Below are 24,345 nucleotides of genomic sequence, written 5' to 3'. Positions count from 1 at the left end.
GTCAACCCGATGCCACGAGAGAAGAGAGCACACAGGGGCCGGGAAGCCAGGAGGAGGCAGGGGACCTTAGGGTACATCTCAGAGGCTGGCCAGCACACGGTGTTTCCTTTGCCTAAGAGAGACCCCTGACCCCCCAACTTCTCGTCATCTCTGCTGGCTGGCGTCTTGCCAGGTGTGCATGTCTGAGGCAATCCTGATTCAGCCCTGGGCTAGGGCCACTGCCGCTGAAACACAGGGGGTGGCATCTAGGCATATGCCACCTGAACAAGGTCAGGGTGGTTTGGAAGGTTAGAGAGGTGAACTAGATGCTGTGCAGGCAAACCTGAGGGCCTGTGACACTCACGAGACTTCAACTCTAGGACAGAGGTGAGTTTTGTTTTCAGCACTGCGTCTCCCATGTCGCCTGCCATCCAGGTACAGAATAGGCAACAAATAAAACATCTGTTGAGTGAATAAGCGAATGAATTTCCGACTAAACTGGAAAGACCACACCATAGGACAACTAGGTCTGATACCCCCAGAGAAGGGGGACACCCTCAAATCCTAACCAATCCCACTGCCATTGAGTCAATTCCAACTCACAACGACCCAACGTAGGGTTTCCAAGGCTGTACCTCTTCACAGGAACAGATAGAGCCTAACCTCTCTTCTTCAGAGCGGCTGGTAGCTTTGAACTAACAACCTTGTAGTTAGCAGTCCAACGCTGCCTCGCAGTGCCACCGGTGCCCAAGCCCTAGGCTCCCCAAATCCATAGAACCTAGGAAGCCGCCTGCTCCCACCCCTGTGGTCAGCCCCATGGACAGAAAGGACTGGCAGAATTACTCTCACTTTATTTCTGGAGGAGTTTGATCAGAGGCAATAACACTGATTCCAGGTGAGGGCAGGCCACATGGGTGCCCCTAAAACAACCAGTTCCCATGGCCCACGGTGACCCCGTTCTCCAGACCTGGGTTCCCTCTCAGTTACAGTTAAATACAGAGAGGAAGATCTCTCCGGGAGCCTAGGGAGGCGGAAGGGGAGTGTCTGCCTCGTGCACCCACCCCTACACGGGGAAGGAGTCTGAGCACAGCTATTTACAGTATTCACATCCACTGTACCCCACCAAGCCAAGGCAAAATACTACAGGTGGCCCATCCCCAAGGGGCGGCCAGAGAGGCTGTGAGTGTATGTGTGTGTGTTGGGGGAGGTGTCCGTGCGTGCGCGCACACATGTGCACTGGGGGGGCAGGGTCCAGCGCTGGCCAAAGGACGTCAGTCTATAAGGTGCAGGTTAAAAACAACATTGGCTCCTTCTCCAGGGGCCCAGGCCACTTCCGGCTTTGTTCTGTCGCTCTCTCCTCCGGACATCGTGGAGGACGCTGCAGGGGAGCCCTCGGAGCTGCTCCGGGTCTGCTGCAACCCCCTAGAGGACTTCTGGGGGAAAAAGGGCCACGGTGAACTGCCGACAGGGAATGTCTGGGTGGATCATGGGAGGGGCTCTAGCTGAGCAGGGAAGGCGGGGCCGAGTTGCTGGTGTGTGTGGGGGGGGTGGGGGGGTGGAGGTAATGATTCGGGTCCTGGGTTCAGGGGTCCCTACCTGTGACCTGAGGGGGCTGCACCACAGCTTTCTTGAGGAAGGCTTCTGCCTCAGCGAAGGGCAAAAGCGTCTCTGGCTTTCGGCCCAGACTCTTGTCCCCGGGGGATCCCTTGGGGGAGAAGCCATTCTCCTGGTGTGCTGGGAGGGGCTGCAGGCCGTTGACCAGGGACCCTGGTGACTCCTTGTTTGGCAGGCTGTGGGTGGAGCAGCAATCAGGCACCTCACATCCCTGTAAAAACCAGGCCACCCCCAGTGCCAGGCTGCTCCGGTGCTGGGTATCCCTGGAATTGGGAGCTGCTACCTCCACTGGGTCTCCTGGGGTTCCAGCTCTCCCTTCTGCACAGCCTCCTTCTGCAGCGCCAAGGGCCGTACCTCCCCGGTGTTCATGGGCTCTGGACACAGGAGAAATGCCCATCAGCAGGGTCTGGAGACGGAGGGGAGGGCTGGGGCTGGCAATAGGGCAGGCAGGGGCTTTTACCTGGGCCGGAGTCCTGGGCCTTGGTCTCCTTTCCATCCTGCTTCTGTGTTGGACAGGAAGGGGAGTCAGCCTCACAGGGTATCTGGACATGCCAGCTGAGGTGCTTGGTTCTTATCCCGCTCGGCCCAGCCCCTGAATGGGGTCTCCTCCCACGGAGCTACCGTCCTCTGAGCTGGGTACCTTTCTCCACCTCCTTTCCTTTTCTGACCCCCACCTGCAAGGACCCCAACCCACGGGACAGCCTCGGTGGAGGGGCTGACCTTGGTTTCCGCAGCCTCAGACTTTCGAGTCCTCTTCATGATCTCCTCCAGGCGCTGTGGGAGGTCCACACCGGGTCAGTTCCGGCTGCCCTCACCCTACCCCACCCCGGCGCGGTCCCAGCGCCCTAAGGTTCACACCAAGCTCCCGAGGACCTGCCCTAGTTCCCCCTTCTCCATCTGGCTACAAGTCCGAGACAAGATCCCTCCCATGCACCCCACTCCAGCTGGGGAGCCGACTCCACCCACCGCGCCCGGGGGACCTCTGAGCCCCTCTGTGACAACGCCCTGCTCCGGGCACCTTTTTGCGCTCCTGCCGTTCCTGCTCTTCTCGCTGGAAGTGCTTCTCCCGCTCCAGCCGCTGCCGCTCCGCCTCTTCCCGGGACCGAGCTTCGGCCTCCTCTTTCTGCCAAGGGCTCGAGTGAGCACTGGGTGCCAGAGGCCAGCCTTCTCTCTCGGGGCCTCCCTTGTCCCTTCCCACTTCCCCATTGGGCACTGCCGCCCCGCCTGCCGGCCCGCAGGGGCACCTGCTTCTGCAGCCGCTCCTGCTCCTCCTGCTCGGCCTGTGCCTTCTCCCGGGCCTCCTGCTCCTCCCGCCTCCGGGCCTCCGCCTCGCGCTCGGCCCGGGCCTCGGCCTCCCGTGCCAGCTGCTCCTCTCTCATTCTCCTAGAGGACAGGAGGAAGCGGGGCTCGGGGGAGTTCTTCTCCAGCTCCCACAGCCCCCCAGCCCCTGTCCCCCGCGGGCGGGCGCACTCACTTGTCCCGTTCCGCCTGCAGCTTCCGCTCCTGCTCCTCTCGTTCGCGCTGCTCCCGAGCCTGGCGCCGCTTCTCGGCCAGGAGCCGAGTGGCCTCTTCGCGGTCTGTGGTTCCGGCCATGGGTTTGCTAGGGGTCACCGCGGGAGCAGGGGCTGGGGGTGAGACCGGGGCAGCAGAACCTGGAGGGGGAGCCGGGGGTCAGGAGTCAGCACACATCAGCGCAGGCGCCCCACCGCCCCTGCAGGTCCCATGTTTCCAGGGGCGCCTGCCCACCCAAAGGCTATGGCGGCGTCCTCCTCTCTGGCCCGCGGTTTGAGTCGGGAGTCACAGAGGCCAGGAGACTCATCCTCTAGTGTGTCAACATGGCCCCCTGGCAACCTGCCCACCGCTCGACCCCCTCCTCTGCATGCCCACCTGGCGGGCTCTCCACTGTAGGCTGCTCCTTCTGGGGTGGGGCTGGGACAGGTGAGGGCACAGGCGATGGTGCTGGTGAGGCTGGGGCGGTGGTGGCCTCCTCCTCACCAGCCCTGCCCTTGCTCTGGCTGCTCTTGTCCTCGGGCCCAGGAGTTCGGGGGCTCTCCTTTGACTCCTCCTTCCTCCGAATGCGTCCCTTAGGGGAGGCAGTGGTGCCCCGGGGAGACGGTGGCTTTGGGGGCAGAGTATGGCCAGGCCCTGGGCTGGAGCCGGGGCAGGGAGATGCAGGCCTGTGCCAGGGCGTGGAGGGAGACGACGGCCGGGCCTTGGACTTGGGGCTGAGAGAAGAGAAAAGAGTGAGGCCTGGGACATGCAACTCGCCTGGACTCCCCCTCTCCCTGCACACCACCCTGATGCCCTCACAGCGGGGTAGACCCCACTTTGTGATTAGGGATCCACTATGGGGCTCTGTAGTATCTGTCTCCTCCGTCAGAGTGAACTTACACCCAGCATGAACCATGCCCGGCTTTGTTCACCGAAGTGCCCCCAGCACCAAGACAGTCCCCGAGGGTCCAGTCATTTCGTCAGCAGGTGCTGATGCTGAAGTGCGAACAACGGCTGATCACTGGCTTAGGTGTGGGGGCACGTCCGTGATGAAAATGCTAAAGCACCACTCAGAACCCCAAAACCCTGCCCTCAAGAATTTCCCTTCTAGAGGTATGTGCTCAACAAATAAGCCAGAACCCGAGCCCAAGCCCATGGCCCTCAGACTGATTCAGTGATCCCACCTCAGGGGGGCTGAAAGCCTCATCTTTCTCCAGCAAGCAGCCAGGTGGGTTTGAACCATTGCCCCTTGCAACTGTGAGTCAAAATTGACTCGCTGACAGTGAGTTTCCCCGACAGTACCAAACCAAAGAACCAAACTCACTGCCATCAAATCGATGCCAACTCATGGCAAGCCTACAGGGCAGGGCAGAACTGCCCCTGTGAGTTTCCGATTCTGTAACTCTTTATGGGAGTGGAAAGCCTTGGCTGGAAGGTTGGTTTCCAACTGCCGACCTTGTGAACCCAGTGCCTAACCAGTGCGCCGCCATAGCTCAGCAAATACGGGTAAAAAAGCGGACTGGCAGGCCTGGGGTCTGCAGAGCCCCGCCCCAGTGTGCCCACCTGAGCTCGGAGGCGGGGCCCGTGGAGAGGCGCGGCCTCAGCGAGGCAGGCAGGGACTGGCGTTTTTTGAGGTTGCGCTCTCGGGCCAGGGCGCTCTTCTCCTTCTCGTTTTCCCGCTCCTTGTCCCTCTTTTCCTTTTTCTGCACCTGGCGAGGCGAGGAGGACCGGAAAGTATGAGCGCCCCTGCGTTCCCTGGGCCGGGCACCCTGCCCCCGGCTGGTGCAGGTGCGAGGTGGCCACTCACCAGGGAGGCCTCGGGGCGGCGGCGGGCCAGTGCAGGGCTGCCCACGGCGCTGGGCTTGCGGCGCTCCCCGGCTGGGGTGCAGCGGTGCCCGCTCCGGGGGGCGCTGCAGGGCGTCAGGGGGCTGGCGGAGGCCGAGCGCGGGCACACGGGCACGGCTGCGGAGGGATGAGTGCGTTCGGGGTGTGGCCCCGCGGCAAGACGGGCCCTTGTCCCGCCCCGCGCGGGTGGTCTCGCGGGGCCGCTGCCCCTACCCTGGTCCCGGCCATTGCGGGGCAGTGTGACCGCGCTGCGACTCCTGGCCAGGAAGGAGAGAGTGGGCGTCATCAGACGGTCCACAATGCTGCTCTCCCAGGCGCTCAGCTGCAGGCTCCGATCTGCGGGAGAAGGTTCAGGGGAGTCGGTCACTGCACGGCCGCAAGAGGCAGGCCAAGCGTAGGTGAAGGGCGGTGACCAGGTGCGTTCCCCATATACCTTGGCCGGGTCCAAGGGCTTTCACCCCAGGGAGGGCTTCCCTCCCTGTCATTTGGGACCACACTCATCCACACTGGGGTTTGGGCCTTGGCTGCAGGCCTCAGCCCCCCAACCCCCTACTCTCTGTGGTAGAAGGGCTGGAGTTGTGGTGTAAGAAGAGGCACTGGTGGTGATGGTGGCCATGTCCCGTGCTTCCGACCCGCTCTTGTTCTTTCTCATGGCGTGGGGAGTGGGGGAAGAGGGGTTCCTGGTCCCACAGATTTGGGACTGTGAAGGCCTCTGCCCTTCTGATTCAGGAGAGGCTCAGCTTTTAAGTCCTGAGCCAGGGAGCCACATCCAGGAGGCCTGGCTGGCCTGGGCCACCCTGCAGTGTCCTCTCAGCTGCCTGGTTATTTTTAAGCCAAAATCAGGTGGGGTTGGTGCAGCAGCTGATTTGGTTGCTAAGCAACAGAACAAGCAAATAAAAGCCAGAGGAGCGTATAAATAACTCCTAGCATGGCTCCTTCACATGTTCGCCCCTGGGCCTGGTGGGAGTACAGGGGCCAAGTCACCCTGGAAGGGACCAACTCTGGGATCAGTTAAGATCATGGCTGGGCTCTGGAGAGAGAGGGGACCCTGGGGGTTGAGCCAAAACAAGGGACTCACACAGACAGCCCATACGGAAAGCAAAGCCACTAGCTGGCTGTGGTTGGAGATGAGGTGGCCTGTCTGTCCCCACCCCCAGTTTGCTCTGAGGTCCCTGCCAGGCTCTCTGTTTGCTGGGCCACTGCCCTTTGCCTCTCTTCTCCCCTATGCAGGGCACAGCTCTGTCCTCAGGGCCCAAACCCAAATGCCGGCTCCCCCAGGGGTACAGAGCCCTGGGTGGGGTAGAGTGGGGGCAGAGGCCTGGAGCCTACAGGGCTCCATGGACCTGGGGGCTCTAGCTCAGCTCTGGAGGAGGCTTGGTTGGGGGCAGGACTCCAGAGGGGACGGGCTGGGCCTTCTCTTACTTCTACTGGGGGAGTTCCAGAGCGTGGCTGAGGACTTTGAGAGCCGCTTGTTGATTATAGAGTCCACGTGTTTGGGCAGGTTTACTGCCGACACGGAGCACCTGCTCCCACCTGGAGGGGAAAATACACGGCGTTAGGGCCGGGCCAAACAGGAGCCAGGGGGGCACTGAGGCCTTCCATGCAGGATGCTCGGAGGCAGGGTCGGAGAGGGAGGAGTGGGCAGGCTAGGACGGGAAGGAAGGGCAGACTTGGCCCCGGAGTGGGTAAGGATGGGGTGGGGGTGGGGGTAGGTGATGACCTGGGGTGGGGGAGCCGACGGAAAAGGAACAGAGGGAGATAAAGTCCAAACTAGAGAAACAACAGCCTTCCTGGCCAGAGGGAGCCAGTCCCTCCTCCCCCAGCCACCCAGCATTGGCACTTGCTGACACTGCCCAGCCAAGGCGCTATGGATACAGCACCCACGTCCTGGGCCAAATGCAGAGACGATCCTGAACAGAAGAACCCACACAGTCAGAGACACAAATACAGATATTCATCCCAACACACAAAGAGACATACATGCAGACACAAGGGGATCTGGCAATAGACACCTCCGCATGCACACATGTGTGCAGACATGCACAAGGACAGAGGCACAAACTCATCAAGGCACCCTAATGACTAGATTTGAACTAGCCCGTTTGATAGTGGCACTGTCCTGGGCTGACCACACACATGGCCTCAGGTGATCCTCCCAAACCTCTCCTGACAACCTCGGCTGTTATTAAGTAGCTTTTGATGCACAGCCACCCTGGGTGTCAACTGCACCAGAGGGTCTGCAGTCTTCAAGAAGATACCCAGGCTTCTCTGTTGCCAGGCAGCAGGGTGGGCTCAAATCCCCAACCTTTCGGTTAGCAGCTGACCGCTTACCGGTTGGGTGAGACCAGTGCTCCTGAGGCAGGTAAGTTGCTCTTCCCAATTTACGTGTGACGAAGCCTGGGAGCTGTTTGTTGAGAAGTGTGACGTGGCTCATCTAAGAGCGCCTAGCAAGGGTCAGAGCCCGGATCCGAGTCCAGCTCTGTCTGACTCAGAGGGCCTCACCAACGCACACCAGGCCACAGACGCACACCGCACATACACCAAAAGACACGCACAGCCAGGGACACTGAGCTTGCCACTACAGGAAGAGATCCAAACACAGTGGAATGTGACGTGCATGCCAGCAAAGAAGCAGGTAAAAAAATCCATGAAAGTCCTACGTAAAGAAACTAAGAGACAAAAAAAAAACCTACAAAATACACCCCTACAGGGGTGACGTTTTCTTTCAATACCGAGTGCCTCCAGGGCAGTAAAGTCTCCTTGATGTGCGCTGACAGGCACACAGATGGCTAACCGAACCCAGTCAGAGGTTTGAGGAGCAAACTGAAGAGGGGACACGGCTGGTGGTAGTGCTTGGGGGTACAGTGACGCATAGCCCGGTCCAGGAGACACATTCACGTGAAGCCAGGCGCCAGCCGCAGAGAGCCCTGGCTCTGACGCTGCTCCCACGTCCCTGTTCCCTTGCCCCCAGCCGAGCCCACCGACCCACCAGCCCTGCCGCCCACTCACTGGTCTTGTGTCCTGGCGAGCTGTGGTGCAGGGCCCCTGCCCAGGACCAGCGCTGCTGCCGGATTTCGGCCCACGTCTTCTTCACTGACCGCTGGATGGCGGCTTCATAGCGCTCCTGGAGGAAGTGGGGAGAGGACACAGGTCTGGGCTGGAAATCATCCCTGGTAGAAAGGCCCTTCTCCCTCCGGTGACAGTGTACCCCCACCCACACCAGAAGCACTCCCTGACTCATCGGTGGTAACCAAGGCTACCAAATCCTCTGATTAGGGACCATCTACTCCCTTCTGACTTGTTTGGAGGTGGGAGTGTTGATCACTGTTCTTGAGTCATTTCCTGGGGGTCTGAGCTGTTGCTCTGAGAATAGGGAGGGACTCTCCTTAGCCTGGCGCCCACTCCCAGGCCCCCTTGCAGGATCAGGTCCCGACTTTGGCTTTGTTTCCCCCCTCAGCCTAGGGCCACAGGGCCGGCCCAGGTCACTGTTGTCCGTGTCCCCATCAGTACTCAGGCTAGGGCTCTAATGTTGTCTTGGGGCTACATACATTCCCACAGACACGTCGCAGCATACACACAAAGACGAAGCACATGTTCTGGCAGTACCTGCCGAGCAAGCAGGTTCACAGTGACTCCCAGGGAGTGCACGGACAGGGCACAGGTGCAGACACGAGCACAGATGTGCGTGCACTTAGCCAGCTTACAGGTGGCAGGGGGAGACGCATGCAGGCCCGGACGGACCCAGTCAGAAGTCGGCATCAGCTCACCTTGTTTTTCTCGATCTTTTGCCGCTGCCGCTCCTCCAGGGCAGCCCGCCGCTGCTCGGCTTTCAGCCGCTGCTCCTCCAGCCGCCGCCTGCGCTCCTGGAGCTGCTTCTCCCGCAGCGCCTTGGCCTTCTCCTCCTTCTCCAGCCACACTGCCTTCTTGGCGGCTAGTGAAAGGAGCCCGATGGGGAGGCAGGGGTGAGGGAGTCTGGAGGGGTTCTGACCCACAGCAGGTCTTCCCCAAGGGGCTTCCTCCAGTACCCTAGCCTGGGCTGCGACTTTCTCCTCTCCTTGAAGCCTGCCTGCCCTCCTCAAACAGAAGGCCGTCTGCAACCCCCGAGAGAGGAGACCCACTCCTCCCCACTGGCCTCCTGGCCTCTGGCTTCGGGAGGGGTGCTGACAGGTCTGTGTGCCAGGCAGTGGGCTGGGCACCACACCTGCTGGACAAATGTCCCCCGAGGGTGATGAAGGGCACAGGATTGGGAGTGAGCTGTACTTTTGGGGTTTGGGCTTAGGGTGTCAGCACTCTAGGCCTGGTTCCCTCATCCCTCATCCTCGGCAGGCTGCTGAGGGGATTCAGTGCGGTGCTGCACCCAGCCCAGCGCACACCGGGCGGTGTCCACAAGGGTGCACTATCGTTAGCAGGACTGGGGGTTGGATGGTGGAGGTGCCGCTGCTCCTCACTCACCCAGGTACTTGGCCCGCTCCTCTCGCCGCTCCTTCGCCAGCTTATGTCTCTCTCCTGCCTTCTTTGCATCTTGGCCGGGGAGACAAGGGCAGACGTAAGTCAGAGGGCTCAGCCAAGGGGAGTCACCTCAGAGCCCACCCCCATTTCTTTCCCCACCTCCTTCAGGGAAGAGGGGATCCCTCCGATAGTGTCAGGTGGGGCCGAGACCTGAGTCAAGGAGCTGGGCCCAGGGCGGAGGGCAGCGCACACACCTTGCTTGGTTGGGGTGCTATCCGAGGTGGGTGCTGCCGTTGGAGATGGCTGGCTGCTCCTCCGAGGAGGCCTGGTATCCCGTGGGCCTGCAGCTGGTGGAGTGGACCCCCTGCTCTTCACCTCGGAGGGAGGGGAGTCCTCTTGTGGGGGGACGGGCCCATGTCCAACCTGCCCCGAGGGACTATCTGGTTCCAATGGGAGCGGTTTAGGGCTAACAGGAGTCTTCATGGCAGGAGGGGTGTCTGGGGGCGTGTCAGGTACAAGGGCTGACGTAGGCGGTGGCGGTGGTGGCGGGAAGGGGTCACCTTCTGGGGAAGGTCTTGGCTCTTGGGGGATGATCCTGGCTGCCACACCTGGAAAACCAACACAAGAGAAGAGAGGGTGAGGGAGAACCACCGCAGCCAGTTGACCACGTAGCCTGTCTCCATCGTCCAAAGGACTTCATTCGTTCACCCACACATGCACGTTTACTTAGCCTTCTCTGTGCCAGGCCGTTCCAGATGCTGATGGGAAAACAGCACCGAGAACACAGCTCTGCGGAGTCTCCTCTAGCAGGACAGACAGTCTAAAGGCTGATTACAAGTCACCTATATTGGGGGGACTTCTAGAGAAATGACAACCAAGTTGAGACCTACAGAGGAGTTGGCACTGGCAAAGCCAGGAGGAGGCGGGTATGCAAAGACCCTAGGAAGAAAGGGAGGAGGGGAGGGAAATGCATTGAGTTTGTGGCACTCCCCCCCCCCCCCCGCACCAACTCTCAATGTTTACACACTGTGCCTCAGCTGCGCCTTTGGGCAAATCCCACCCTTTTGGTTTCCTATGGCTGGCTGGCTCAAGAAGCACACTCCTTCCCGCTGATACTGTTCATGTTTTAGGCCTCTTTACTGTTGGGCTGAGGGCTGATTCCTCAGGGGCTATGGTTTTAAATTTGTTTCTCTGTGCAGGACCTTACATTGTGGTCTGCACCAGACTGGTCTGTAGTGATCGCTGGGCACCAGCCAGTGCTGCTACAGGTCTCAGACTGTGTAGCTCCAGTGATCCTTGGGTCCTTTGGACCAATTGTTTCCTTGAATCCTTTTTTCTTTTCTTTTTCCCTCACTCCAGTTTGTGCGGGCTGGGAAAGACCCGTAGTTGTACCTCAGTGACTGCTCACCAGCTTTGAGGACCCATGACTCTGCCCACCAGAGTAGGATGGAGAACATTGTCTGGGTGGACCACGCACGCTAGGGTGTGGCGCTCAACAACGCACCAAAGGGTGGTGACTTGTCTCCACGGCTGCCTCGCCCACCTCTACTTGCCCTTGGGGCCACAGTGGCCAGTCCAGGGCCTGGCACCCAGAGGGCCCATGCTCTCCCACGGGGCCGCGAGAAAACAGAAATCAGTGCAGGCACGGGTGGGATGCCAATGTTGCTAGAGTCTCCAGTGAGGTGGGCAACTTGATAATTAATCCCACTCAAAAGTCTTCCTCTTTTAAGACACCAGTATTTCAGAAACCCTGGAAAAAAGACACAGGAGTACCAAGTAAGGAAGTCACAGAATTTGGTGTGTGTACACATGCACCCCGTGAGATGATTAAAAGACAAGCTTTGGAGGCCGTCAGATGAGGGTCCCAATTCTGATCTCACCACCCAAGCTAGGAAGGGAGGGCCTGACTCCCCAGCAGGTATCAGGGGACAAGGCAGTCAGCCTCATTTTACCTGTCTGTAAAATGGGGGTGAAGAGCCCAAGCTAACAGGGACTGTTGTCAGTGCAGGGCCTGCCAGCAAACACGTCTCTCCCTTTCCCTGTGAGCCCACCCTATGAGGCCGCCAGGTCTCCCAAAGGGAAACCACTTCGAGTTATGCCTGGTATCACTGACTGCTACCCATCCATTGAGGGGAGACTGCAGGGTTGGTCTATGCGATGGTGGATCGAAGGAAGCATTTTGTGCTGTCAATGGACACTGCCACCACACCGAGTCTTCTGCCCTGTCACTTCAGGAGGTGGTGCACTCCACACCACTGTGAGAGACAGTGTGTGTTGGGGGCAGAGGCGCCCTAAGGAGTGGGTGCCTACTTGAGCGGGGCAGAGGGACTCTCGGGCTCTGGAGTCAGACCCCTCTGCACCACAGCTCCTTGTCCATAGCATGCTGTGGTGCGTGTTAGTCATGACAATAACTGCGAGCATTTGTGTATTTCTCCCTATGTCCAAAGCATGTCCTATGGATCAGCTTTTGTTACCCCTCACCGGACAACCATACGAAGGAGGTGCTCTTGTTCAAGGGGTCCAGGAAGAACAAGGACATTTAGAAACTGACTGTGATAGAAATTGTCCAATTCTGCTCGACATGACTGAACTATGGAATGATAGGATACATGTATTAACTCCCAACGAATAATAAAGTATTTTTCAAACGTCTCATACAACGAAGGAAATAAAGTGAAAAAGAGATCAAGTACTTTGCGGTCACCCCGCTGCTAACTGCAGGAGTCTGGGTTAGAACCAGGCATCTGTCAGCCAGAGTCCAGGCGCCTGCCCGCCCTGTGTGCCCTGCTCTTCTGTTTATGGCAGCAAATGAGGTCATGCATGTTATGCAATGCAATTATCTAAGGCTCGCACGATTTCCCTCACATTCCTTCCTGTCTGGCCTCCCGGGTTCTAGGTACAAGCTCCAGCTGAGGTCCTGTCTCTCCAGTGGCTCTAGTGCCGAGACTCTGTGACAGTCCAGCTAGCTCCCTCTATACCAGTCTGTGTCCCAGTCAGCTGCAAACTCCTTTGCCAACTCTAATGGGCAGTAAAACTGGCAACTGCTGCGGGAGAGCTTCCTTCACACCGGGAGCTGAGGTCAACCCTTTGTCTCCCCGTCCTGCACAGCCCCATTATACATATGAGGCAATCGGGGCTCGCCCTGCAGTGAATTTTCCCCAGGGCGGTAGACCTAGTGCTGGCAGAGTCAGAATTTGAACCCAGGACTGTCTGGGGCCAAAGCCTGGGTGTGGAAGTACTGAGCTTAAAGGCTGGGGCAAGGCCGGTCTGTCACGGTTCTCCTCGAGCCAGTGCTTGCTGCAGGTGTTGCAAGAACAGGTAGGCAGGTGTTTGTCTCTGCCTAGGCAAATCACACCCACCAGGTAAGACAGGGACTCCCCAGCTCGGTCCCAAATAGCCTTCTAAAGGGGGACTGGGAAGAGGTACAGAGATTGGGGTCTAAAAGGATCAATATCAGAACCTCAGATTCAGTCAGAGTACGAGGGTTTGGGGTTTGAAAAGCAGGCCGGCCTGAGTGGGAATCCCAGTTCTGCTGTGCGACCTTGAGGAAGCCCCAAGCCTCAGTTTCCCCCGAGTAGTTGTGACAAGTAGGGAGGCCCCTTGGGGCATCTGGCAGGTGCTCAGTAAGCAGCAGCTGCCCCTGTCTCCAACCACAATGTCCCAGTTCCTTTGCGTGCTCACTCTCGATGTGGCATGAAACTGCTCCTCGTGGTGTCTCAGGACCTGCTAGATCTAGCAGTCATTTTTCAATCCTCATCAGGGCTGGCCTGACAGCAGCAGGTGGCCTCTTGGTGCACCTTGAAACATTTCCTGCATTTGGTGTTGAGGACCACACACGGACTTGCTTTTCCTTCTACCTTGGCTGGTTGATACTTCTCCCTCTCCTTTGCTGGCGCCACTTTAAGTTCCTAACCTTTGGGTGCCGGTGCCCCAGGGCTCAGCCCCGGACCCAGTGGGTTGCTCCTCTGTCTTCACTCCCTCCCTCGGTGATCTCATCCAGACTCGCAGCTTCAAACGCCAGCGCTCTGCTGATGACAACCAAATGTGTGTCTCCAGCCCAGACCGCTCCCTCGCGTTCCAGTTTCATCCGGGCGCCTCCCTACTTGACACCCCGGGTGTCTAACATGCCCGAGTTTAACCCATCCCAAACGGACCTCCTGCTTGTCCCTGTCACACTCGAGCCACCCCTTTGCCCCCTGCAGTTTCCTTTGGGTGCAGGGGAACCCCATCCTTCCAGTTTCTCAGGCCAGAAACCTGGAGTCACCCTGGGTTCTCTCTGGCTTCACACCCCACATCTCATCTCTCAGCAAAGGCCTTTGGCTCTGTCTTCAAAATACATCCTACCTCACTCTGTTTCTGCCACCTTGGTCCAGGCACACTGTCATCGCTTGTGAAAGCCTTCCTGCCTCCCATTCTTGGTTGGCCTTCATTGGCACAGCGGCCGGGCGAGTCTGTTCAACAGTCAGCCCTGTCAGGGCTCTCTCTCTCCTATGCCCACATCCTCCGGGGCTCCCATTGCACAGGGGGGACCAGCCAAAGCCCTCACAATGGCCTGGAAGGCCGCCACCTCCTTCCTGGGCCTGCTCTCTGCCCTCAGTCTTCTCCAGACCTCGCTCCCCCTTAAGTATGTCAGGCACGCACGGACCTCCAGCTTTTCACTTGTTCCCTCTGCCGGGAATTCTCTGCCCTCTGTGCAGGCTCACCTCAAAGGGCCCCTTCTTTACTCTCCTGTCAGGTCTCAAGGAAGCCTTCCTGATGCCCGGATTAAACCACACACTGCAACTGAGCTCCCCTCCCCTTCCCAAAGGCCCTGTCTTTCCAACTCCACTTTGCCCCACAAGCAGGATGCCATGGCCACGCTGTCTCCAGGAGGACATGGTTTCTGCCGATGTTGTCTGCCAGGGCCAGAGCCCGGTCTACGGGTGCTCCCCAGCTACTTGCTGAGGGAACACTGGAAGAGCTCCACCTGGCAGACGACATCACCTCTTGCCCGGATGCCTGAAAAGTCCTCCCACTGCCCCACCTGTGCCCATCCCCGCTCTGCTCCCACTGAGCGCCCAGTCACCTTTTCCGAACGCACATCGGATCATGGCACTCCCTGGCGCTGAGGACCTTCCAGGGGCTTCTCCATGCTCTGGGGATCAAGATAAAATTCTTGAACCCACTCTACAAATCAGGCCAGCCAGTCTGGCCTCCCCCAACACCTGTGGAATCTCCTGCCCTACTCTAACCCCCCCGCCCACCGGCTACCCACACTTGCTCTCTGCACACCAGTCACAATGGTTTTTAAAAAACTCTTGTTACATGGCTCTACACATATTGTTAGCTGCTGTCGAGTTGGTCCTGTGTAACAGCTGAATAAAACCTGACCCGGTCCTGCACCATTCCCATGTCGGGGACCATGGCTGTGTCCCTTCCACACTGGCTACTTCAGCCTTTCGCACCCGGCCAGTTGGTGACACCGGGTCATCCTTCCCTGCCATCACCAGATTCCCCACCGCCAGCAGCAGCCCGTGTTGCTGCCTACACAATGACTCCATTTTACCCTTTCTTCCTCCTGCTCCTAGAAATCGGGAATCCACTTTGACCTGCTGACCTTCCTTTAATTAGGGTAGCCATCAGGCTCCTTCCGGCCTCAGGGCCTTGCTTCCTGCTTTCTCCCCTCCTGTTGTGTTGAACTCAGGGAAGTTTCCTCAGAAGCCTTTGCAGGCCCCTCTCCCTTCGTTATGCGCTGCCATGGCTAACATGTTCCCCCACGATTGTCAGAGTCCCCCCCCCTGTGAGGCAGATCCCCGAGAGCCGGCCCCGTGCCGGCCTGGCTCACCACTGTATCACCAGCAGCTGCCACAGAACGTGCAGACAGCCACCAAGTGTGGGACGAGGGCAAAGTGCTCGGGATGATGCTGAACTTGACTGAGGCCATGGACCTTGCAGCAGGCACGGACAACGGGAAGGCAATTCTAATGCTCCCGAAGAGCAGGTCATGTGGCCTTGACTGCAAACGGATAAACACTGGAGGCAGCGGCAGCGCTCCGCCTCAATAGTCCTGGGCTGAGCCATGTCTGAAGTTAGTGTTTACTCCGGCAGCTCCACGGGAGAAGCGGCTCCGGAGGCAAACAACATGCTGGGAACCCATCTCTCGACCTGGCGGACTATTGACCTCAATCCAAATACTCTCCCGCAGAATGACGCCAGCCCGGGGGAAACCTTACTGGGGCAGTATTATTGGGAACAAAGCGTATTAAGCCAATTTCATTCCTCGGCTAATGATCTGTAAGCTGCGGCAGCTAAGCCGTTTTTGCCTTTCTCCCTATTTTCAATTACCAGATGCAATCCTTTGGTCCCTGAATTTTATTTTATTGTCAGAATGTGTCCTTTTGGCAACTCAGTTTTATTTTGTTACCTAGGTACCTGCCAGTTTTTACTAATTTCTTAGCACAGAGTACGTTAGCAGAGCAAAGGGGCAGGAGCTAACGCGCTGTGGGGTTCTGGTTTCCTCAGAGCCCCCAGGGAGCTTGCACTGGAGAGAATGTGCCTGGGGTCTACAGAAGGCTCAGGGCCAAGGCCCTCAAAGGGATGGTCACCTGTCTCATTGTCATTCCCTGCAACCACAAACACCTCCTATTGGGCCAAACAGCCCCCTCACAACACTGGCGCCTGGCTCAGCCCAGCTCATGGGGAGTGTGGACTGGGTCTTAGTCCATTTTGACTTTGTGGTCACAGAGCCTTATTCAGGGTCCAGTTGGCATGGCGTAGGAGCTCTGTGTTTAAAGGATGCCTGGATGGATGGACAGCCAGGCAGATGGGCAGTGGAGCTATAACCAAAGCTCCACACTGCTCATGGATCTGACCTGCTGGGAAGCAGACTACCAGGCCTTTCTTCCAAGGCACTTCTGGTGGGTTCACACTACCAACCTGTTTGTGCCACCTGGAACTCCTTACTCCAAAGGCTAGCCTCGCTAAGTATCTCAGGCATATCAGAGCTCTGGGCCCCTGCCAGTTCCGAAGCCCAGCAAGGAGCCCTGGTGGTAGGCATAGTGGTTATGAATTGGGATGTTAAGCACAGGTCAGCAGTTCAAAACTACTAGCAGTTCTGTAGGAGACCGACAGGGCTTTCTACTCCTGTACAGAGTTTCCATCTCAGAAACTCATGAGGGCAGTTCCACTCCATCCTATACGGTTGCTATGAGCTGGCATCGACTCGATGGCAGTGAGTACTGTAAACCAGGCACTTTCTTTTATCTCGTTTAATTCTTAGACAAGCATTAGGTGAGAGAACGGTTACTCAGACTGACAGATTGCTCATGTCAGTGTCAGAACTAGGATTAGGATCCAGGCCTGTCTGTGTGACAAAGCCCTCACGTCATGCTCTTTCCGGTAGGTCACATCACCCTCCCCTGAGGCACCTGCCTGCTCCCTGAAGAAGGAAATGATCTGGGGGATCCCCCCACCAAGAATGTTCCCCGACAATGGCAAAGAGGCAGGTCGAGTAGGTGGGGCAGGCAGACTGTGAGCTCAGAGTGCAGGAATGTGGGGAAGGCAGGCTCCTGCCCAGGCTGGCCAGCAGGAGGCAGGAAGTGTGAGGCACAGGGCAGAGGGATGGGAGAAAGCAGCCCACCTCCAGAGGGCAGAGCAGGGAGCGCCCAGAGAAGGGCTGGGAGCTGTACAGACAGCACTTCTGGGCCAGGAAAGGCAACAGGGCAGAGGTTAGCACCTCGGACTCTCTGGGCAGCTCCCCAGGTGGCAACGCTGGACCAGACAAAAGACGGGGAGGCAAGCAGAGGGGCAAAGGCACACAGAAAGGCAGAGTCACCCAGTTAATGCAGACCGAGCCTGCACAATGGGGAGATCCAAGAGGCAATGCTTGCTCTGGCATTCTTCCCCAAACACAGGAAACAGACCTAGCGGGGATGCAGAAGCAAACACACACACACAGACACCCACTCTAGGGCCCAGTGCTGCACAAGGCCCCAGGACAGTTGTGTGGTCTCGTCCAGGGCAGTCCTGCGCTGCCTGCATGGACCCACTGAGAGGCTGAGGGGCAGCAGCAGCTAATGCTTGTGTCAGGCACAAGTTTAAAGCGCCAGTGCGTTACACTTTAAACTCATTCATCCATTTGTTTACCTTTAAAAAGTTCATTCAAAAAAAAAAAGTTCATTCAATCTTCACCACAATCCCATGAGGTGGGTATGATTAGCCCCTTTTACAAATGAGGAAATGGATTCAGAGAGCTTAAGACCCTCACGTAAATGACACTGGTCATAAGGAGTAGCAGCGCTGGGGGTGGGGTGGGGTGTTAGGCCCAGAAGCAGTGGGGCAGAGTCTGTGTCCCTGCTCTGCTGCTCTGCCTGGTGGGGGACAGCCTCCTGGGTTTCTCTTCCTTCTGGGGAGACCTGAGTGGGTGGGTGGAGAAAACCTGAGGGCTGCCTGAGTGGGGGACCGGATGAACAGGGGGAAGTGGTGGGGGCACCGAGCCAGCTCTAAGAGGGAATGCACTGGGAGGGGACAGCCTGGGTGCTTCAGGTGGTTCTAAGAGCCTTGGTCACAGGTCGGAGGACAGCAGGGCAGCAGGACCAGGCCCCAGGAACCCAGCAGAGCCTGCAGCTCCCTGGCCTGCTGGTGGCCATTGTTCCCAGCCTCCAATCAGGAGCACCTACTTCCTGTTATTTTAGGCGGCAGGAAATGACCCTATCCCACAGCCCAACATGTTCCTCCTCTCAGCCCTGAGCAGCCACTGCCCAGCCTCTGCCCAAGGCCTGGGGTAGCCCACTGGTTGGATTTTCCAGTCTGCTTGAGTCCTGGCTTTCCTTTTGGTCCAACTTGCTCAGACTTCACCCTGAGAGGATTCAGGGGGGCACCCAGAGCCTGGCTGCCTCCACCTCTGCCTAGGGGAGCCTCTGCCAACCTCAAGACCAAGATGCCTACGGGAGACCAACCGCAGAAGGGCCTCTGCTGTGATCATCCAGCAGAGAGGCTTTGGAGACAGATGGACCAGGGTTCAAGTCCTGCCTCTGTCAATAACGAGCTGGGTGACGCTGAGCAAATGACATCACCATTGTGGACCCCATCTGTCATATGGGGATTATAATAGTCCCTCCTCCTGGGAGGGTGGTGAGGAGCACATTCAATGCAGGCAGCATGCTTCACATGCTGAGCACAGCGCAGGCCCTTCATAAATGGGAGTGGGAGACAAGTGGGAGCTCACTTGATTCACGAGGGGTCCTGCCTGGTCCCTTTCTTCTCTTAAGGATGGTCTGCAGTGCTAGTGCGGTTGGGGTGCGCGGGGTGGGATGGGGGGAACCAAAGCAGGCAGCTCTGTGCCTTACGGAGCTCTCTGCTCGCCTCAGGGCAGAGCTGCAGATGAGAAGTGCTGAGAGACACTGGGGCTGTGCCCATGGGTGGCAGGCAGAGCTGCCACGGGCCAACAAAGCTGCTGTATGTAGCCTGGCTCCTTGGCTCTCGCTGGCCCCAGTGGGCACCCCAAGATGTGGTTCCCAGTTTCTCATGGCCTAACTTGCAACTATGGTCTTCCCTGAGACCTGCTGTGCCAGCCCTCCTACACCACACACTAGTCTGGGCCCTGCTTTCAGCCCTGCCTCCAGCCTGGCTCCGTTGATGGCCATGCTAAGAGGGAGGTAGTCTGAGCTGGCCTAATGCCCCTTCCTGTTCATTTGCATATGCATGAGTGTACATGACCAAATCCAGTGCCCTGGCGTCTATTCGGACTCACAGGGACCTCATAAGGCAAGAACGGCTCCCTAAGGTTTCCGGGGCTATGAACCTTTACTGGAGCAGCTGGTGGGTTCAAACCACTGACCCTGTGGCTGACAGCCCCACATGTAACCTACTATGCCACCAGCGCTCCTTGTATTCCGACTCATAGTGATCTTACATAGGGTTTCCAAGATTAGAAGTAGTTACGGGAGTAACGTTACGGGAGTAGTCGTTACGGGAGTAGACAGCTTCCTCTTTACTCCCCAGGTCTCCTCATGGACTCGTTAGTGCATCTCATGGCTGGGCCCACCAGCCAAGGGTGGTCGCAGTGGGGAAGCTGTCAGTGGGATGACTGACTTGTGCGCCCTGCCTTGGCCCCACCCAAAAGGCCTCCAGTGTGATGCCTACCCCCACAGAGCCCACTGCTGCAGGAGCGATCACCATGGTACCTGGGCTTCCCTCCAGACTGCTGGGCGCTGGGAACGTCCTGCCTCCCCTGCTAGATGAGGCGCTCGAGGGGCAGGGACTCTGGTGACTCAGTTCTCTGCCTTCTGCATAGCCAGCACTGTGCTGGCACGTGGTTTGGCATCCACCTGGCCTGACTGGTGACAGGCAGCTGGTTGTACCCATTGCTGAGGTCTTCCCTCCTAGTCCCACTGACTGCCCTGCCCCAGGCACCAGGGGGGAGCAAGATACCCCCTGGCTTATGTCTGTTAGAAGTTCCCCTCCCAGCCCCCACCCTTCACCTCTATGACCTTCTCCTCAGACCACCAAAGGAAAGAAAAATAACATGTTAAACAATATCCATCTAGAGTCTGGGCTGTGTTTTATGTTAATGAGCCCAGTGTTTCTGTCAGGTACTTTGAAGCCCAATCTTTGGGTCATGAAATAAGACGGAGGGTAAGAAATTTGCCTGCTATCACACAGTGCTGCGCTTTCAAGTTGAGGCAAGGAGTGTGTGATTCCCAGCTCCCATCCCCCCACCCCCCACTGCTGGCACGGAAGTGCAATCATGGTCAGGGCATTTTATGGGTACCTGCCTGCAAGCCGGGCTCCTTACGGTCCCGCATCGGTCCCACATCACTAACCCTCAGATTCACCCGGCAAGGCTGGCAACACCAGCCCATTCCCAGAGGCAGAAAATATGGCTCGAGGACATATTTGCCTCAGTCCAAAGAGGGTAGGGATGGCATCAGAAGCCTCAGCCTAGGCCTCAGATGCTCCTAGGACACATGCCGGTGGGCATGTGGGGGTGGCTGGTTGAAGCACATTTTCTCCCAGGCAGCCCTTTCCTCTCAAAGAGCCCCTGTCACCCTCTGTTTCCCTTCGTGTGGGGCCAGCCTGAATCCCTAAGCCGTTATCATGGAATTTCATCTACACCCAGTCCAGGACCCTGTAGATAGTCACCCCTGGGCTGCTACCCAGGACCGTCAGCACAGCCAGGCATCCAACCCCATGTCCCTATATTCAATCAGGCCTCTCACCCCAGTGATCAACCAGCCATCCACTCAGGCCCTGTGTCCTGCAGTTACCACCTCCAGTCCACCTCAGGTACACACTTGGGCTTGGAGGTCAGGAGCAGAGCCAGAAAGCAGGGGGACCAGGGCTGGACCATCCTGGGTGTCCCCTTCTTAGGCTCTGCAGGGCCAAGGGCAGACCTAGGCGCTGTACTTACGGCCTACGACACCCCCCACCTCAAACACACCTGACTCTACCTCCTCCTCCTTCCTCAGCTCCCGGGCCCACAGGTTCCCCTGGAAGCACCCACGCTGGCATGGGGAGGAGCCCACCCACAGATGAGCAGCCTCACCTTCCTGGGCTCTCCGCACCCAGCCACGGTTTCGTTCTGGGCCCACGCCCCAGGGGGCAGGGAGGTGATAGGATTAGGCTTCAGGACTCCATAGGGGTGTAGGGATGGATGGGGCCCTCCCCCCTGAGTCAGTGGAAACAGAACTTGGGACATCAGTAATCTCGCACGCAAGCACGCACGCTGTCTGGCTCGGCGTCCCTCCCCTTCCAGGAAGACACCAGGCCCAACCAGAAACTCCCTCCTCAGCAGGGGCCAGAACGGAACAGGGTCTGCAGACGTCCTGGTCCCTGGCGGCTGATGGGGCCTGGGGCGCGAAGGGCGCTTTGGTGGTCTAGGCCCGAAGTAGGGGTCCCAAAACGTCAGCCTGGGCAATGAGGTGGCAGCTCTCGAGTTGGCAGTTTGCGGGCCTCCAGCCTTCACCGGAGAGCGGCTCCGGCCCCCGGGCAGGGGAGAGCAGGGCAGGCAGCGATAGGAGCAGATTTATTTCTGTCCCCCGCTTGCCCAGATCGGGCTGGGTGGGCTTCAGAATAGGCCAGGCTGCAGGGGAGCGGCCCACTCCTCAGCTCCCGCCCTCACCCCTAACAATGCCGCCTCCCCCTCCCCCTCGCCTTTATCCGGCGGGCTCCTTGGCAGCCGCCGCCAGAGGCCTCCCCCTGCCCTCCCCGCCCTCCCCTGCTCTCCCCTCCCGCCGGCCCGAGCGGCAACAGGCCCTTTGCGCGGCAGCTGGAGGGATGTGGTGGGGGCGCGGTCTGGGCTAGGGCCTGGGCGTGGGGCGCGCGGGGCCGGGGCCTGGGCCTCGGTATGCGGGACACGGGCCTGAGTCTGGACCCCTGATCCACACACACACATCCAGGCTGGGGTCACATGTGTCCACCCGGGCTGGTGGGAGGGGGCCGACACCCCAACTCCTAGGGCAGGATTCAGGGCCTGGAGTGGGGGCGGGCTAACCGCGGCAGCACGGGACTGGAGCTGGAGGGTCACCCCAACAACTCGGGAGCCGCGTCCCTGCGGATCTGGCGCCCAGGGCGTCCCGGCGTCCGGGGTGGGGGAGGGGGCAGCTGTCAGAAGATGCGTCGATGGCCCCGAGCCGCGGCCGCCACCGCAGTCTTTATTTTTAAACTTCCAAGTGGTCAGAGGGCGCGGCGGGGGAGGGGTCCCCGCCCAGCCGGCCAACCCCATCCTTTGCCTCCCCCGCCCGCCCTAGACCTCCCCCCGACCTCGCTCCTGCGTGGGTACCTGGGGGTGCGCCGGGGCCCGGCTCCACGCGCGGCCCGCTCTCCATGGCTGCAGCGTCACTGGGGGGCTCCGGGGAGGGGGGCTCAGTGGCAGCGGCGGCGGCGGCGGCGGCCCGCAGCCAGGACTGGGGTCCCGCGGCGCATCACGCCCGGCCCGGCCCGGCGGGCAACGGCTCGCAAGCGGCGGCGCTCCGGGGAAAGTCGAGGCTGGCGCGGCCGATGGCCTGCTAGGCTCGGGGTCGCCGGCCGCCCGCGTCTATCGGATCCGATAGCGACCCAGCTCCCTACTGCCCGGCGCCGGCCCAGTACCAGCCGCGGCCCAACCCTATTGTACAGCCGGGGCTGGGCCTGGCCAGGCCGCTGGCACGTACCAAGTGCCGCGAGGGGGGCCCGCCCCCGCAGCGACCCGGGACCCGGCCGCCGCGCGCCCGCCCCGCGCCCCCGTCCCCACTCCGCCGCGGGGCCCTCCGGGCCTGCGAGCGCCTCCTCTGCGGCGCTGGCGAAGGGGGCGCCCGGGCTCCCGCGGGCGCCCGTCTGGCTGCGTCCCCCCGCCTGCGGCCGCGTGATGGTACGGTCCGCCGCGCGAGAAGACTATGTAGGGAGCGCTCGGGTGACTCACCCGCCGCTGGGACTGGGGGGAGCGTTTGGGAACCAGGCTGGGAGTCTCCTGTCCCACCATGGAGTCTGGGGGTGCTGGCTCTTGGGCTGGGGAGACAGCTTTAAGTCTAGATGCTTTGACAAGCCCATCTCAAACCCTAACCGGCCAGGGGCCGTCGAGGGCGGAGAGGTGCATGAAGGGAGGGTCACGGGGAACCCCGAGAGGGCTGCCCTGTCTCCCCTGCTGAGGGATGGGAGCCTTGCCGGCCGCCGCCCTGCGCTCCAGGACCGGTGGTTGGTGCGTTCCCTACTCCTCCAGGGTAATTACAGCCTGGGCTGCTGCTTTACCCAAGTCTCTAATCTGCTAGGGCCCCCAACTGGGTGGTCCTGGCCCTGAACCGCGCCTCACCCCGCCCCGCTCTGTCCAATAAACCCCTCCATTCTCCCCAGAAGATATTTCTCCCCTGCAGCCAGAGGCTGGAGAGGGTGAGCCCTCTCCCCAAAGAAGCCCTATGGAGCGGATCTCCCAATCCCCTAGCTGATGCTGGCTGAAGGGAGGGCCTCCAGCCAAGTTAGGCCCAGCCAGCGGGTGCGGGCGCGGAGGGCTTGCTGGGAAGGCTGATCAATGATGGTGATGCAGGGATGAACTGAGGCGGAGAAGTCCAAGAGATGCACAGCTGGGCCCTGCCCACCCCTTGCCCTGCCCTTTGTTCTGACCTCCTGAAGGTCAGTTCTCTAGCGCCTCTATTGTCCAAAGATTAGGCCCAATGAGATGGATGCTGTCTGCCCACCCCCTTTTCCCCCACCCTCCTTCCTTTAAGCAGCTCCCAAGAGGGGGAGGGTGAAGGACAAAAGGCCCTGGGTCTCGGACCACCTGGGGGCCTTCCCTGGGAGGTGGGAGTAGCTGGGAGGGTTTCAGGGGAAACCATAAGGCACCCACTCACTGGCTGAAAAAACACTGGTGCTCCTAGGTGTGCTGCGTCTACAGCTGGTACCCTTAAACCAGTGACTTGACTTTCCTAAAACCCAGCCTGATAAACCCAACCCACTGCCACTGAGTTCATCCTGGCTCATACTGAACCTACACAGGGTTTCTAAGACTACAGCTTTCTCCTGCAGAGGGACTGGTGGGTTTCAACTGCTGGCCCTTTCAGCTAGCAGCCCAGTGCTGAACCCACGGTGCCACTAGGCTAGGGTGCTCCATAAAAACCCTGACTACAGACCCCTATAATTTGGGACGTAATCATGCCGTCAAGTATTATGATGTCGTTGTATGGATCAAATCAGGTAATGCAGACCCGGTGCTTAGCACAGACTGCTGTCTACAAGGCAGTCAATAAATACATTGTTGTTAGTGGCTGCCCAGTGGGTTCAAGCTCAGTGGATCCCATTGTGGGGCAAAGGGTTAAGCACACCACCTGACTACTAGTCTAAAGATGGGTGGTTGGAACCTACCCAGAGACAGTTGGGAAGACAAATCCATCCAACAGCTCCTGAAAAGTCAAAAAGCCATAGTCCTGGGTACCCTGTGGAGCAGCCATCACCAAGCATCCTCTTCTACCCATGGCAACTGGGAACAACAGGAAATAGGGGTGACGATGCTGAGCGTCG

General features: G+C 59.1%; 1 protein-coding gene across 4 annotated transcripts; it reads right to left on the bottom strand.

Annotated features, from left to right (window-relative positions):
* Window positions 1–810: 810 nt before the first annotated feature.
* Window positions 811–22,465, bottom strand: MAP7D1 (MAP7 domain containing 1). 4 transcript variants are annotated; one of them, XM_075553914.1, is made up of 18 exons: window positions 22,139–22,464; window positions 9,633–9,986; window positions 9,382–9,450; window positions 8,697–8,860; window positions 7,939–8,053; window positions 6,352–6,462; window positions 5,143–5,265; window positions 4,892–5,046; window positions 4,648–4,793; window positions 3,481–3,818; window positions 3,068–3,245; window positions 2,838–2,976; window positions 2,612–2,716; window positions 2,314–2,367; window positions 2,054–2,096; window positions 1,877–1,967; window positions 1,576–1,769; window positions 811–1,412 (listed from the first exon to the last, which is right to left on the bottom strand). In XM_075553914.1, the coding sequence occupies exons 1-18, from the start codon at window positions 22,182–22,184 to the stop codon at window positions 1,402–1,404; spliced, it is 2,436 nt and encodes an 811-aa protein (XP_075410029.1). In that variant the 5' UTR covers window positions 22,185–22,464; the 3' UTR covers window positions 811–1,401. The 4 variants fall into 4 exon arrangements, with proteins under 4 accessions (XP_075410029.1, XP_075410020.1, XP_075410043.1 ...); XM_075553905.1 differs by having other exon boundaries at window positions 4,892–5,265; window positions 22,139–22,465; XM_075553928.1 differs by lacking the exon at window positions 6,352–6,462.
* Window positions 22,466–24,345: the final 1,880 nt, after the last annotated feature.

This window comes from Tenrec ecaudatus, chromosome 1 (assembly GCF_050624435.1).
Source record: "Tenrec ecaudatus isolate mTenEca1 chromosome 1, mTenEca1.hap1, whole genome shotgun sequence".
NCBI lineage: Eukaryota > Metazoa > Chordata > Mammalia > Afrosoricida > Tenrecidae > Tenrec > Tenrec ecaudatus.
This window is presented reverse-complemented; position numbering and strand designations above follow the sequence as displayed.